Raw genomic sequence first — 12,372 nt, forward strand, 5'->3', positions numbered from 1 at the left:
AGTTGAAGAGTAAGGTTGGGATCAAGGACATAAAGTGGAAATGTAGTAATAGATGAAAGGAAACATTGTTGTTTATAGCATGGAAATACATTTTAATAAAGGCCATCACACAAGCAACCCAAATCACGGTTACATGTCTGCTGTCTCACACTTTGTATCACTCCATGTCTCATGGGCATGTGATTGGGCATGATACATGGAGTGCACACCACAAAGTGTGTTACAGCAGATGTGGTTCACTCGATCACATGTGTGGAGGAGTAAAACTAAGGACTGTGTAAACTACAAGTGGGGTTCGAACATTATGCACTCCATGTTTCCAAGTTATGGAGCCTGAAATGATTGGAACCTGGGATATCTTAGGCCCTGTCACTTCCACAGTGAAACTTTTTTCTTCTCCAACAACAGAAAATGCAAGAGTAGGTGGTTTCACTCTAACTTTGAGAAAGTTGGGCACATCAATGATAGCCTTATATGTTGATTTTGCTGCACCAACATTAGTAACAGTCCTAATAAATTTGCCCTTTATCTTATGCCCCTCTTCTATTGCAAGTGAGAATGAAGGGTAATTTAGATCCCATGCACGTCCTGGTTTGCTGCTTTTACAAACATTGTTATCATTGGCAATTTGTCTCAAAGTGGTTGTTTCATAGCCTTGCTTGCAGAGGAAGTCAATGTAATCTGCTTCAGAAGCATTAAATACTAGTCCTGGATCCACTGCAGAAACCGGGTTAAGATGGCCAGAACCATATGCAAATTCATTCTCGTAATATTTATGTTTCTGAGGGTCCATAGGATATGCTGCATTGTATTCAAGAAAATGAATTAGTACTTAGGAGAAACACCTGAGGAAATTAAGCTTATGGAAATAATTTGTAAAACTTATTGGAGGATTAGTCTCGGCGCAACGGTAAAGTTGTTTGACTTGTGATAATTCTGAAGGTCATGGACTCATGGCCTAAAATTCTGAAAACAGTCTATTCGATAAGACTACATACATTTACCCTCATTGGATTCCACTAGGTGAGAATCTCATGCAATAGAAAGCTTATTGTATAAACATTTAATTAAGCACACTCAATATATTGCTCTATACCTGTTGTCATAAGTGCAGATTTTATAGCTGCAGGGGACCAACTTGGGTGAGTGGCCTTTACATAAGCTGCAGCCCCAACCACATGTGGACAAGACATTGAAGTTCCAGAAAGAACATTGTAATCAACTCTGCTTGTGTCCTGGAATTCCTTAAATTCACTTTGGATATGTGGTGCAACAGGAGACCAAGCCGCCAGGATGTTTAACCCAGGTGCACTAAGATCAGGCTGCGAATCCAACAACCGAAGTTGTATATATGAAAGAAAAATACTGAAAATGCATTCAAGACTGTGTTTGGTTCATGGGATGTTTTTACATTCCTGGCCATGTCATCTGGGAATGTTACTTGCCCGTGTTTGATAGAGAAGATTAGAAACAAAATTGTCCAGACAACTCAGAGATTCGACAAAGTTTTACGTTGGCAAATGACAACCCAATGAATGAGGATCTCACATAGTGAGATTTGGAGTGGTTAGATGTATGTAACCTTACCTTGCAAATGAAAATGTAAAAACATCCCTCGGCAACTTGTGAAGTGAGGAGAACAATTATTACAACAACCAAAAGCTACCTAATAGATACATATCCAACATATTGAAGTTTATACCTTGAGAATGTCAGGACTTATCAAGTTGGGGCCTCTACTTGAGAAACTAGCAATATAAGGAGCTTGTAGGTCCTCAATGGTCTCACTAAACATAATGGTTGCCTTTGGATTACTGAGAAAAATAGTAATGAACTAATCAAAATTAATATGAAGTTCTAGATAAATGGAATGATATGATTTTACGTACACCGAGGATTTGATGTAATCTAATACTCGAGAGAAATCTGCGTCGTTGATTCTTGCTGTTGGAAAGGGATATGGCATGGCAAAGTTCTCATCTGGTAGATTTGGGGATATGACACCAACTCCACCTGCCTTTAGGACTAGTGAGTTAGTAGAACTGTCTTCACAGACGACAATACTTCCTTTAACTTTGTTTAAATTTAACGCCTCAAAGTTGCAAAGACTTGAATCTTCAGGAGTGTAACCGGCCGAAAAGTTTGCAGCATCTCCTCCCCAAATCAAAGGATGTGATTTATTGTTGGCGTTGTAAGTATTGATAGCATTTGCCTTGAGTTCAGCATTTCAGAAAATCAAAACATGTAATCTGCAGTTTAGCTAGAGTATAGGCTATAACAATTTGAAGAAAAACAGGTAAGGTTCTAAGTAAGAAGTAACAACTACTCACCATGACTACATCTCCATTTCCGAGAACCAAACGCGACACGATTTTCCTATCAGTACTGCTAGCTGCAACAGTTACTAACCAAGGTGATAAATTAAGTAGACTTCCTCTATTTGGTCCAGAATTACCAGCAGCTGCTATTGTTAATATTCCCTTTTTCATGGCATGAAAGGATCCAATTGCTATTGGATCATCCAAATAATACGTGTTTTCGTTTCCACCCAAGGAGATCGATAAAATGTCAACCCCGTCTGCAATTGCATCATCAAAAGCAGCTAGAGCATCTGCATCATAACAATTATTGTTCCAACAGACTTTGTAAACAGCAATTCTAGCATCAGGGGCTCCACCCCTTGCAACCCCCTTAGCCAGACCATAGTAACTGGCTCCTACAACTTCTCGTCCGGCTGCAATTGATGCCGTGTGAGTTCCATGTCCTGTGTCATCCCTTACAGATTTGATTTTGACATCATTGTTATAGTTATTGCTTTGATAATATCGAGCTCCGATTATCTTACTGCAATATTTTCAACAATGCCATTAGTTTCATACATTGTCACAAACTTTCCTTCAGGCAAAGGGGAGAAAGAAAAGAGTTTTAAGAAGGAAGATATTCTAACTTGTTGCAAGTGAAGTCATATCCGCTTTGGCAGATTCCTTTCCATTTCGTAGGTGGCGGGCCTAGTCCTTTATCATCAAAGCTTTCTGATTCAGGCCAGATTCCTATAGTTTTTTTAATTAAAGTTATTGTCTTTGAACATAAAATAGGTGCAATGTTAATTGTTGTAACTTCTATGTATTAACCTGAATCAATAACTCCAATGACGACGTTTCTTCCATCAAAAGAAGGAGTAAGTCCGCCGAATGTACCGAATCCCATGAAATCCCATGATCTTGTTGTTTGGAGTTCCAACCTGCGGTTCGGAAAAACTGAGACCACTTCTTCCATTTCTGCAGACAGTAAATCAATTTCAATTGTGAAATAGATAATGAGAAAGTATAGTTATGTTATGTTTCACTATTCTGTTTGAAAAATTCACCTGAAATTTTGGCAACTTCTTCTTCAGTTAGCGTAGCCGCAAACCCGTTAAAGCTTTTTCTATAACTGTAAACCATTGACTCCTTTGCTGCATCAACACTACATGACAAATTTCAAGTGCTTAACTTCTGTAGTAACAAGACAACATATGACTAATGCTTTTGAAAATCGATATCAAATTCTCGAAATCATTCCTTATTACAAGTATCATACAACTTATGACTTTAAAGTATGATGTAAGGATTTCAGTAGTTCCTCATAATAGTTATTGGTATACGAGATGAGTTTTGTAATTAACCTTCCAAGAATTCCTTGTAGCATGGAATGATGCATCGACTGTGTAGAGACTCTACCCGACTTATGCTTTTCTCCCATGTAGACAATATAAACCTGCATTTTAAATTTGGCCTACTTTGTTATCATGTACACTTTCTTTCTGGTCTAGCATGATCACAAATCTAAGTAGAGGGAAACTCAAAATGGAGATCATTGATGCTAAAATTAAATGGTAATTACACTAATAGTAACACTCCACCCAATATACACCATTACATGAATGTAATATCAAGTGTTATTCAGTACATTTTTCTCATAGTATTTTATCATCTAAGAGCTAGAACATTGAGTGTAGCAGCTAAAAAAAAGTAGAATATCTTCATACCTTCTTCTCTGAAGAAAGACCATGCATCACAGAAATCGAAAACAAGAGAAGGAAGAGGAGGAAGGACTCTGGTGTAGTCATTTTTGTGTATAATTACTGATTTCTTAGAATTGAAAAAGATGCATAGGCATTTTATAAGGTCACTTAGATGGCCAAACCAAATAAAACTTAGCTTTTGCTTACTATATTATTAGATTATAAAAAAAGTAACATTCTTCCATGTTACCTTTTCTATGGTTCAAGAAGATAAAATGGCTGAATCAATAGGCTTAAGGTCAAATTAAGTGAGACTAGGACTCATTAAGTCACTTTCTTCCTTTCATTTTCTGTCCTTTTTAATTGTTATTTCCTCTTTTGGTTTAGTACAATAACTACCCAACTAATCATAGGATATATGGTCTCATGCATGAGAAGTTAAGAACCTATACTATACATAGATACCACCGAATTGTCCATGAAGAAAAGATGATATAAGGTACTTGTTGAATGAAATTGAAGAATGGTATTTGGAATAAAACAGTGCCTCATTAGAACAAACAAGTAGCATATGGCATCATTCTATTGGTTATGGTATACATACATTTAAAAGATAATACTTTTCATGTCCACCTCGGATGCAAATCTCACATATAAGAAAGCGAGAAAGCAGAGTTTGAGGGTGACTGAATGACATTCAACTCGACCACACCCCTTCTCATCACCAATGTTGTAAAAACTGATTTGTGTCAGCCGGTTCAACTGGTAAATCGCTTCTAATCCGATACTTCACTTAATACATTAAAAAAATAAAAAAATGGATGGGCCAGATATGTATGAGAAGAAGCCCAAGTTAAAAAATATGAATAAATAAATATAAAAAAAGATGGGGTTGGGTTTGGGTTTTCTCAGAATTGAATCCTTCTTTTCCATTCCTTTGTTCATGAAGTGTTATAGCTATAGATAAATCAATCATAATATATATCTCTCTTCAATATCATTCATCTCTAATAATGTAAGTCCTTTCTCATCTTATTTGCACTTCAATTCTCCATTATTCTCTTCCGTTAAATCAATACCAATTCCTCATTTTTACTTTACGATCATTCCTTTATTATCTCGTTTTTTTTTACTATAATCAATTTTGAATGAAAGGAAAAGAAGAGATAGAAATCTGATTTTAGAGTTCAGTTTCTCATGGAAATATTTCTGTCAAATACATACATTTATGGAGTTTTTAAAGACTAAACAAACGAGCCCTAATTTTAATCTCTGTAAATTTGTTTTATTCTTTTTCTTCGTTATTTATACAATTTCGTAATATATGAAGAATCTGAAACTCCTGTTTAACATGTGCAGTAAGAGGAAGTGTTCAATGGCCTTGGTCATTGTTGTAGTGTAAATGGAAGGGACATTGCTTTCACGAATTTCCCTAGTATATCAGATATTTGAAGGGGATTAAGTTTAAGTTACTCTCAATGGTAAACCCAAAACTATCTACTCGGCCAAAGATATGTTATAGGCCTATAAGACCTTCTGATTTTGACATTTTAGAACATATTCATGTCAAACTATTTCCCATCAGGTCAGATATTTGCTGCTGTTTCATTGCTTTAACTATCAGCACTCGAAATTTTGTTTGCTCAAAATTCAAAAATGTTGTCAATGTTCAGGTATGAATCTACTTTTTTCCAAGATGTCGTTAATGGCCGTGACATCGTGTCATGGGGAGCTGTGGACTCTAGTCGGCCTGATGGCCAAGGTGATGAACTCATTGGATTTGTGACAGCACGGATTGTTCTTGCAAAAGAAAGCGAGGTTGGTCCCCTTTATCACCTTTTCTCTGATTACGCCAATGTAATTTTATGGAAAGTTATTTTTACAACATTGCTAGAAGTTGAGATGGAAATAGAAACTGTGATCTGTTGTTAGGTCTTCCACTACTCTATGGTAAGGCATCTGTCATATGAGAAGGGTTTTGGATGATTTAGTTGGTGGCTTTGAAGGAAATATGTTATGTAGCAAAGTGTTGTTGGAAAACTTATCCAACATGCATTAAATCAACTTGCTTAAAAGGAAGATAACAAGTTCATGTACATGCAAATGCTTATACACCAAGATAAACTTTATGAAAATGTTGTCTTTAATATCCAGTCTGACTCAACAATCATTTTGATACCTGTATAATCAAGACAAACTTGAGACTTCATGTGATACTATATTCAGTCTGATTAAGTGGCTGTCATATTTTATTAAAATTAAGTTTGCAAAAAAATGTGCTAACTGTCCATAGGATATTAGTCTTCAAGTGTTATTTGTGATAGAAAACTTAAGACTATAAGACCATTGATGCTGTATGAGACTGAATTTTGGGCTACAAAAAACCAACAACAGAATAAACTCAATGTAATAGAGATGAGAATGTTGTGTTGGTCGACTGGACAATATAGACAACATAATATTAAGAATTAATGCTCTGGAGAGAATGTTGAGGTCACAATTACTGTAGAAAAGATGGTATAATCTTGCCTTCTGTAGTTTGGACACATGTGAAGAAGAACTGTGGAAGTCTAGGAGAGAGCATCAAATAGAGGGTAGCCCAAGCTAGAGGTTGAGTAAGACCAAGAAAAATGATAAGTGAAACCATTAATAAGGATTTGGTTATATTATAAATGATATGTCTATAGATCTGATTTATGATAAGACATTATGATGTTGTTTGTTCCATGTAGCTAACCTCACTTAGTGCAAAAAGGATTGGTTGTTATTGTTACCCCTTCTTAAAGTACAATTATTTGAATGCTTATATTTTTGCTGATAATTGTGAATATTATTCTGGTAGATAGTGGATATGCTTGGATATGACTCATCCAAATCAGATCAAACTTTAGTTTACATTCTGACGCTGGGAGTAGTGGATTCATATAGAAATCATGGTATAGGTACGGGTTTCTTTCTCACCTTGATATTGTTGGACTTGTCCATGATATAATGGGTAGTCTAATTTGTGCATCATCTGCAGCTTCTGCTCTGATTAGGGAGGTCATAAAATATGCTTCAAGTATTCCCACCTGTCGAGCTGTTTATTTGCATGTAATTTCTTACAACAACCCAGCAATCTATTTGTACAAGAAAATGTCTTTCAAGTGCATAAGAAGGTTGCAGGGATTTTACTTAATCAATGGCCAACAATATGATTCGTACTTATTCATGTACTATGTCAATGGGGGACGATCTCCTTGTTCACCATTGTAAGTAAAAAGAAAACCTTTTATGCCTTTATTTGCTTAGACTGGTAATTCATGTTTTTAATGAAGGCATTGTATTGTTACTCTTAAACGTGGGCTCAAATTGAACTGACATATATTATCCGAAGTAGATGCTATGTACATCTATATTCAAACACTGCCATTATTTGTGTGATGCAATTGTCAAAATGATTAGCGACTGATTTTGAAGTTGAAATTTTACATACTGTATTATGTGCTATGCCTCATAAGTCATAACTACTTTTTGAATGGCCTTTTATATTACAAATCGAGTGTGTATGCCACATGCATATCTTTATGCAGTACCATTTACCCATAAGGAAATCATTTCAAGTAATTTATTTCCATTTGACTTTTCAGAGAGCTTTTGGCTGCAATAGTAAGCTACATGAGGAGTGGCTTTAAGTTGGTGGCTGCAAAGATGTGCAAGAGTGAAGACAGGAAGATGTCAAGGTGGTCAAAGTGTAAAGAAAGCCATTCTCTTGTATCGGCGACACATAACAAGAGAAACCTAGCAGTTGAGTGTACTGGTTATGAATGTGTTTAACTTTTATTTTGTAAGTTCTTCCATGTTTCCCGTTTCATGTATAATTCAACCCATATTGAAACCAAAAATAACACTTACTGTAACTACCAACATGTCCTAATAAACTCACATTTCATGTTAGAAGGTGATACTGTTTGTGCAAGCAACGACTCTTGTGGATCTTAGAGGCAACTCATGAGAAAATTTAATATTTAAGTGATAGTTAGGATAAAGAAAAAACTTACATCTATTTTTATCCTTCTAATATATCTCTTTGGTGAATTTTAAACAATTTAATAACTATATATTATTTTTAAAATATTCATGTGATACCGGATATAAGAAAGGGTAACAATAACAACCAAGAATTAAATAGCCGTTATTTGTCTAGAAGGACTCCAATGCAAAAATCAAATGCTTTCTAGAATTCCATTTGAATGGGGATGACATAAAAACACAATCCAACTTGCCACTTCTTTAGTCAAATCTAGATAGGAGTGCAAGTCCAGGGACAAGAACAGAAATAAAGGGGAAGAAAAATAGCTCCATCACATACAATTTCCTCCAAAAATAAAAGAAGTATTGGACAAAAATCCTAAGCAGCATTACAAAGCCATGTATTCATTCCTAACATATTCTATTCCAAGAAGTAACAAAAAAATCATAAAGTGAATACATGCAAACAATGAATGTTGAATATAACTTCCGAAGTTGAACCTTGTTCTATTTGTGGTTGGTAGCAGCACCCTTTTTCTTGAGCAGGCTTCCAAACTTGCCAAGCAAATGTTTCTTCTTCTTCAATTGTTGTTGCTTTGATGGTGAGCTTCCACCATCCTCGGCAGTGGTTCCATTTATCTTATCCAAGCTCTCGTCGCTGCCTTCTATCTTTGACTGATCAACTTCTTCTTCAAGGGATTCAGGCTCTGATTCTCTCTCCCTCAATAACTCCCTTTTCTCTATCTTGCAGCTCTCCCACATTTTATATTCAACTTCTGCTGACTCATCCTTTTCTTCCCTCTCATCTTCCTTCAACTTTCCATTCACATTCTCGGGTTTGGGTGAATCGATTTTTCCAGCATTGTCATTCAGGACAATATTTGCATCATTGTCTTCTCCATGCCCATTCTCCTCAGAAAATCCAACTACCTTAGGAAGCAAATCATAGTCTTTATCACTGTCTGAAAGGTCCCCATTTTCCTCAGTGTGGTTGTTTTTGTTTTTGTTTATGGTTGCAGCTTCTTCCAGCAACTTAGATAACTCCTCCACCTTCTTAATATACTCAGCCTCCCTCATTTGGAGTTCATCGTTTACATGAAAAAGGCTCTGCAACTCATTTTCTTTATCCAATAAACTCTCCTTCAATTTCATGCTCTCACCCATTACTTCCTTAAGAGCTTCCTGCAGGTGGATCGCCTCGGCCTCAACTTCCTTCAGATTTTCCTTCAGCTGACATTCTTCCTCCCTGCTAGAACTAGCTTGTTCCTCGGCTGCTTTTTGCAAATGAACCAATCTGTTTATTTCTTTTCCCAGGGATGACTTTTCTTCCTCGCTTTTATTTAAGCAGCTGACTAGATGAAGTTCTCTCTGCTCCCACTCAGCCTTGGAGTTCTCTAATTCATTCTTAGAGTTTTCGAACTTACATGTAAGAACATCAATTTCACCCCTTGCATCATCAAGCATGGACTTGTACTTGTCACTAGTAGCATTTAAGACTAACTTTAAATCTTCAATCTGGGTCTCATAGCTTTCATGTTCAACTTGGCTGTTTAGCAGCTTTTCTTTGGTTTCTCTAGCTTCTGCGGATACTTCATGTAATGCAGAAGCTAAGCTTTCCATTGCCTTTTTACTCTTTTCTTCTACATCCCGAGAATTCTCCAATTCATTGATAAGTTTGTTTTTTTCGAACAGTAAGGTCTGCACACTAGATGCTGTAAGCTTTTCATTATTTAAAGCCTGAGCTTTCTCTTCCTTAACTTTCTCAAGTTCCGATTTGAGAGACTCGGCCTTCTTTGACATTTCAATACTTTCTTCCTTAGCCATAAGAATTTGACGGTCCGATTCCTCAATATCTGCCCTATGTCTCCCAATTGTCATTTCTAACAATCCCATTTTCTCTTTAAGAGCCACAATTTCAGAATCTGCATCATGCAATAAATCATTGCTTGCTTCTAGCTGATTCATTACAGATTTCAAAGATTCTAATGCTGACCTCTCTGACTTATTTGCTTCTTTGACGTTCATTTCTTGTTCCTTAACCATCATCTTCCACTCATCTAGCAGACTGTGTGCATAAGATTCAGCCATCTTTGCGGCTTCAAGCTGTACATTAAGCTGTTCAATAGAAGTTTCTTTCTCTATCAACTTCTCATCATAATCCTTGGCCTTTTCGACTTCTTGCTTTAGAGCTTCTATCTCTTTTTTCAGCTTCAATTTAATCTCGTGATCATTAGCCTCTGTTTCCAGTTTTGAATCTAATAAGGCCTTCACCCGCAACAGTTCAGCTGAAAGAATCTCTGCCTTCTCCACATGAATCTCAGCAATTTTAGTTGCATCATCAGCATGATTTAATGCCTGGTTCTTTGTATCACAAGTCATAGCGAGTTCTTGCTTAACCCGCTGAAGCTCCTTAGTGGTGGATAGAAGAGCAGCCACATCCACAGCATGCTGGTTCCTCACACTTTCAATCTCCTTCTGCCATTCCTCTTCCTTCTTTACAGTTTCAAGTCCACCCTGTTCCAATTCAAGAGCTTGGAACTTCGCAATCTCAGAATCCTCCTCAATCCACTTTTGAGCCAACAATACTTCCCCGAGTTTCTCATTTGCTTCCTCAGCCACTCTCTTTGCTTCTTCCAACTCATCAATTGCTCTTACCTTCTCCTTCTCAGACTGAATCAGCTGCTCCTTTGCTTTCTTTAGATCTTCTTGAACAAGATTCAACTGGTTCTGCAATTCTGAACCCTTTGCAGGTTTTTGGGGTAGTTTCTGAAAACCCCAAGGAACATATATAAGCACAGATCAGAGTACCAATAACCTCGGAAGGAAAACATGATTTAAAAAAAACTCCATTGTATCAACTATCATGAATAATGAAGGAAACATCTCCAGCATTTTACTATCGAATACTGGACACCTCGGAATAAAGGTTAATAAGTAATGCATCATCTCAAATTTGAAGTCCCAAGCAAGTATGCAAAAAATAGAGAGGAGACTAAAAGTGCATTCTATATAACTTACATCAGGTGGGGTGGAGGTGGGTCTCGGTGATTTCCGGTCAACAGTTGCCTTTGAATTCACAGATCGTGGTGATCGTTCCACAGAGAGGCGTGGATTTCGCAAAGGTGATGACGACTCGGATTCAGACTTTGACACTCCTTTGCTAGCTTTACTGACTCTTGGTGTAGCCAGTGATGCTTTGTTGGGAGTTTCAGATAAATTGGATCTATCAAATTCATAATGTCAAATGTCAATACAATAGCAGATCAAAATGAAACATACAGTACAACTATACAAGATTAACAAACAAAATGCAATAGTTGTGTATGCAATCAGATAGATGGATCTAAGCCAAAAGGAAACAACTCTTGTACCAAACTCAACATATGCAAGCAAAAATCATTAACCAATAAGTGAGAATTTGGACAAATATCTCAGATAGTGATGCAAACAATCATGTTAATGTAAAAGACTGAGGTAACATAAATGGAGAGAAAATCAAGGCAGATTACGAAGAAAAAAAGGAAAAGTAGTTAAATATGAAACATATTTTCAAATTATACATATACAGCAGATAGAAAACCAAAAACACTAAAGTTTCATCATATAAACCCAACAGAAACACAAATAAAATTGAAAAGTTAGAAAATGTAAATGAAAATCACGCTATACAATATTAAAGCCACCACCAGATAAAACCAAATCAAGCAGACTCCAATTACACAGAAAACAAGAAAAAGAAAAACATAAAGGAAGCAATGCAGAAAAGTAATTGAATTGAAGAAACCGAAATCAGATCTTCAGTTTACTGACCTAGATTTTGAAGCCATGAAGGAAGTTGAGCACCCAATAACAAGAAAAGTGAAAAGGTGATGACTTTACTGAAAGGTGTGAGTTACAGAGTTGGGAATGTTAGAGTTGTGACATTGTAAGACAGAAGAAATAATGGAAGAGAAAGTGTTTATGATTTTGTTGGAAGAAGAAGTTAAGTTAACTAGTTTGTCTCCCACAGTAGCCACACTATTCTCACTTCTCTTCTCAGGTGGAAGAGGATGAAGCGTGAATGGACAAAAGTGACCCCCCAATGTCAAAGGAGACAGGGGTAACTTTTCCAGAGTCACTGTGAGTCATTCTCTTTACTCAACAACATCATAACATAAGTACAACGGATATCAGAGATATACTGTTTTTCTTTTCTTTTGTCTGAGTTATATTTGTTGTAAGTTATAAAATATACTTATAAGATGACTCTCTAAGACTTTGTTTTCCGTCTGAAACTCAACTCGCAGAAGCTTAGTAAAAAGTTAATGCATAACTACTTAGGAAAATGATGCATGTATGTATTGTAGGTACCATAAGGG

The 12,372-nt window shown here is 36.4% G+C and overlaps 3 protein-coding genes across 4 annotated transcripts; 1 reads left to right on the forward strand and 2 right to left on the reverse strand.

Moving 5' to 3' along the window:
• On the reverse strand, positions 232–4,142 carry LOC109355570 (subtilisin-like protease SBT4.3). Its single transcript, XM_019598794.1, has 10 exons — positions 4,028–4,142; positions 3,665–3,756; positions 3,368–3,465; positions 3,132–3,278; positions 2,948–3,050; positions 2,331–2,844; positions 1,890–2,212; positions 1,703–1,814; positions 1,097–1,322; positions 232–801 (listed from the first exon to the last, which is right to left on the reverse strand). The coding sequence occupies exons 1-10, from the start codon at positions 4,106–4,108 to the stop codon at positions 245–247; spliced, it is 2,253 nt and encodes a 750-aa protein (XP_019454339.1). The 5' UTR covers positions 4,109–4,142; the 3' UTR covers positions 232–244.
• On the forward strand, positions 4,912–7,968 carry LOC109355575 (histone acetyltransferase MCC1-like). 2 transcript variants are annotated; one of them, XM_019598802.1, is made up of 7 exons: positions 4,912–5,018; positions 5,363–5,588; positions 5,677–5,821; positions 6,846–6,945; positions 7,026–7,254; positions 7,633–7,822; positions 7,928–7,968. In XM_019598802.1, exons 2-6 carry the CDS (start codon positions 5,482–5,484, stop codon positions 7,817–7,819), a joined length of 768 nt encoding a protein of 255 aa, XP_019454347.1. In that variant the 5' UTR covers positions 4,912–5,018; positions 5,363–5,481; the 3' UTR covers positions 7,820–7,822; positions 7,928–7,968. The 2 variants fall into 2 exon arrangements, with proteins under 2 accessions (XP_019454347.1, XP_019454346.1); XM_019598801.1 differs by having other exon boundaries at positions 7,633–7,961.
• LOC109355576 (WEB family protein At3g02930, chloroplastic-like) lies at positions 8,325–12,116 on the reverse strand. The gene is made up of 3 exons (XM_019598803.1): positions 11,825–12,116; positions 11,033–11,237; positions 8,325–10,780 (listed from the first exon to the last, which is right to left on the reverse strand). Exons 1-3 carry the CDS (start codon positions 11,839–11,841, stop codon positions 8,522–8,524), a joined length of 2,481 nt encoding a protein of 826 aa, XP_019454348.1. The 5' UTR covers positions 11,842–12,116; the 3' UTR covers positions 8,325–8,521.

Source organism: Lupinus angustifolius, chromosome LG08 (assembly GCF_001865875.1).
Source record: "Lupinus angustifolius cultivar Tanjil chromosome LG08, LupAngTanjil_v1.0, whole genome shotgun sequence".
Classification (NCBI taxonomy): Eukaryota; Viridiplantae; Streptophyta; class Magnoliopsida; order Fabales; family Fabaceae; genus Lupinus; species Lupinus angustifolius.

Bases quoted from the DNA above. Each gene is read 5' to 3' on its own strand.
- LOC109355570 (XM_019598794.1), bottom strand. From the start codon at position 4,108: ATGACTACACCAGAGTCCTTCCTCCTCTTCCTTCTCTTGTTTTCGATT. The intron at 3,279-3,367 runs GTGAATTTTTCA...TACTGTCTGCAG, and splicing joins AGAAGTTGCCAAAATTTCAG to AAATGGAAGAAGTGGTCTCA. The intron at 2,213-2,330 runs GTGAGTAGTTGT...GCTGAACTCAAG, and splicing joins GAAATGGAGATGTAGTCATG to GCAAATGCTATCAATACTTA.
- LOC109355575 (XM_019598802.1), top strand. From the start codon at position 5,482: ATGGTAAACCCAAAACTATCTACTCGGCCAAAGATATGTTATAGGCCT. The intron at 5,589-5,676 runs GTCAGATATTTG...GTCAATGTTCAG, and splicing joins GTCAAACTATTTCCCATCAG to GTATGAATCTACTTTTTTCC. The intron at 6,946-7,025 runs GTACGGGTTTCT...CATCATCTGCAG, and splicing joins ATATAGAAATCATGGTATAG to CTTCTGCTCTGATTAGGGAG.
- LOC109355576 (XM_019598803.1), bottom strand. The intron at 10,781-11,032 runs GTAAGTTATATA...TGGGGTTTTCAG, and splicing joins CCACCTCCACCCCACCTGAT to AAACTACCCCAAAAACCTGC.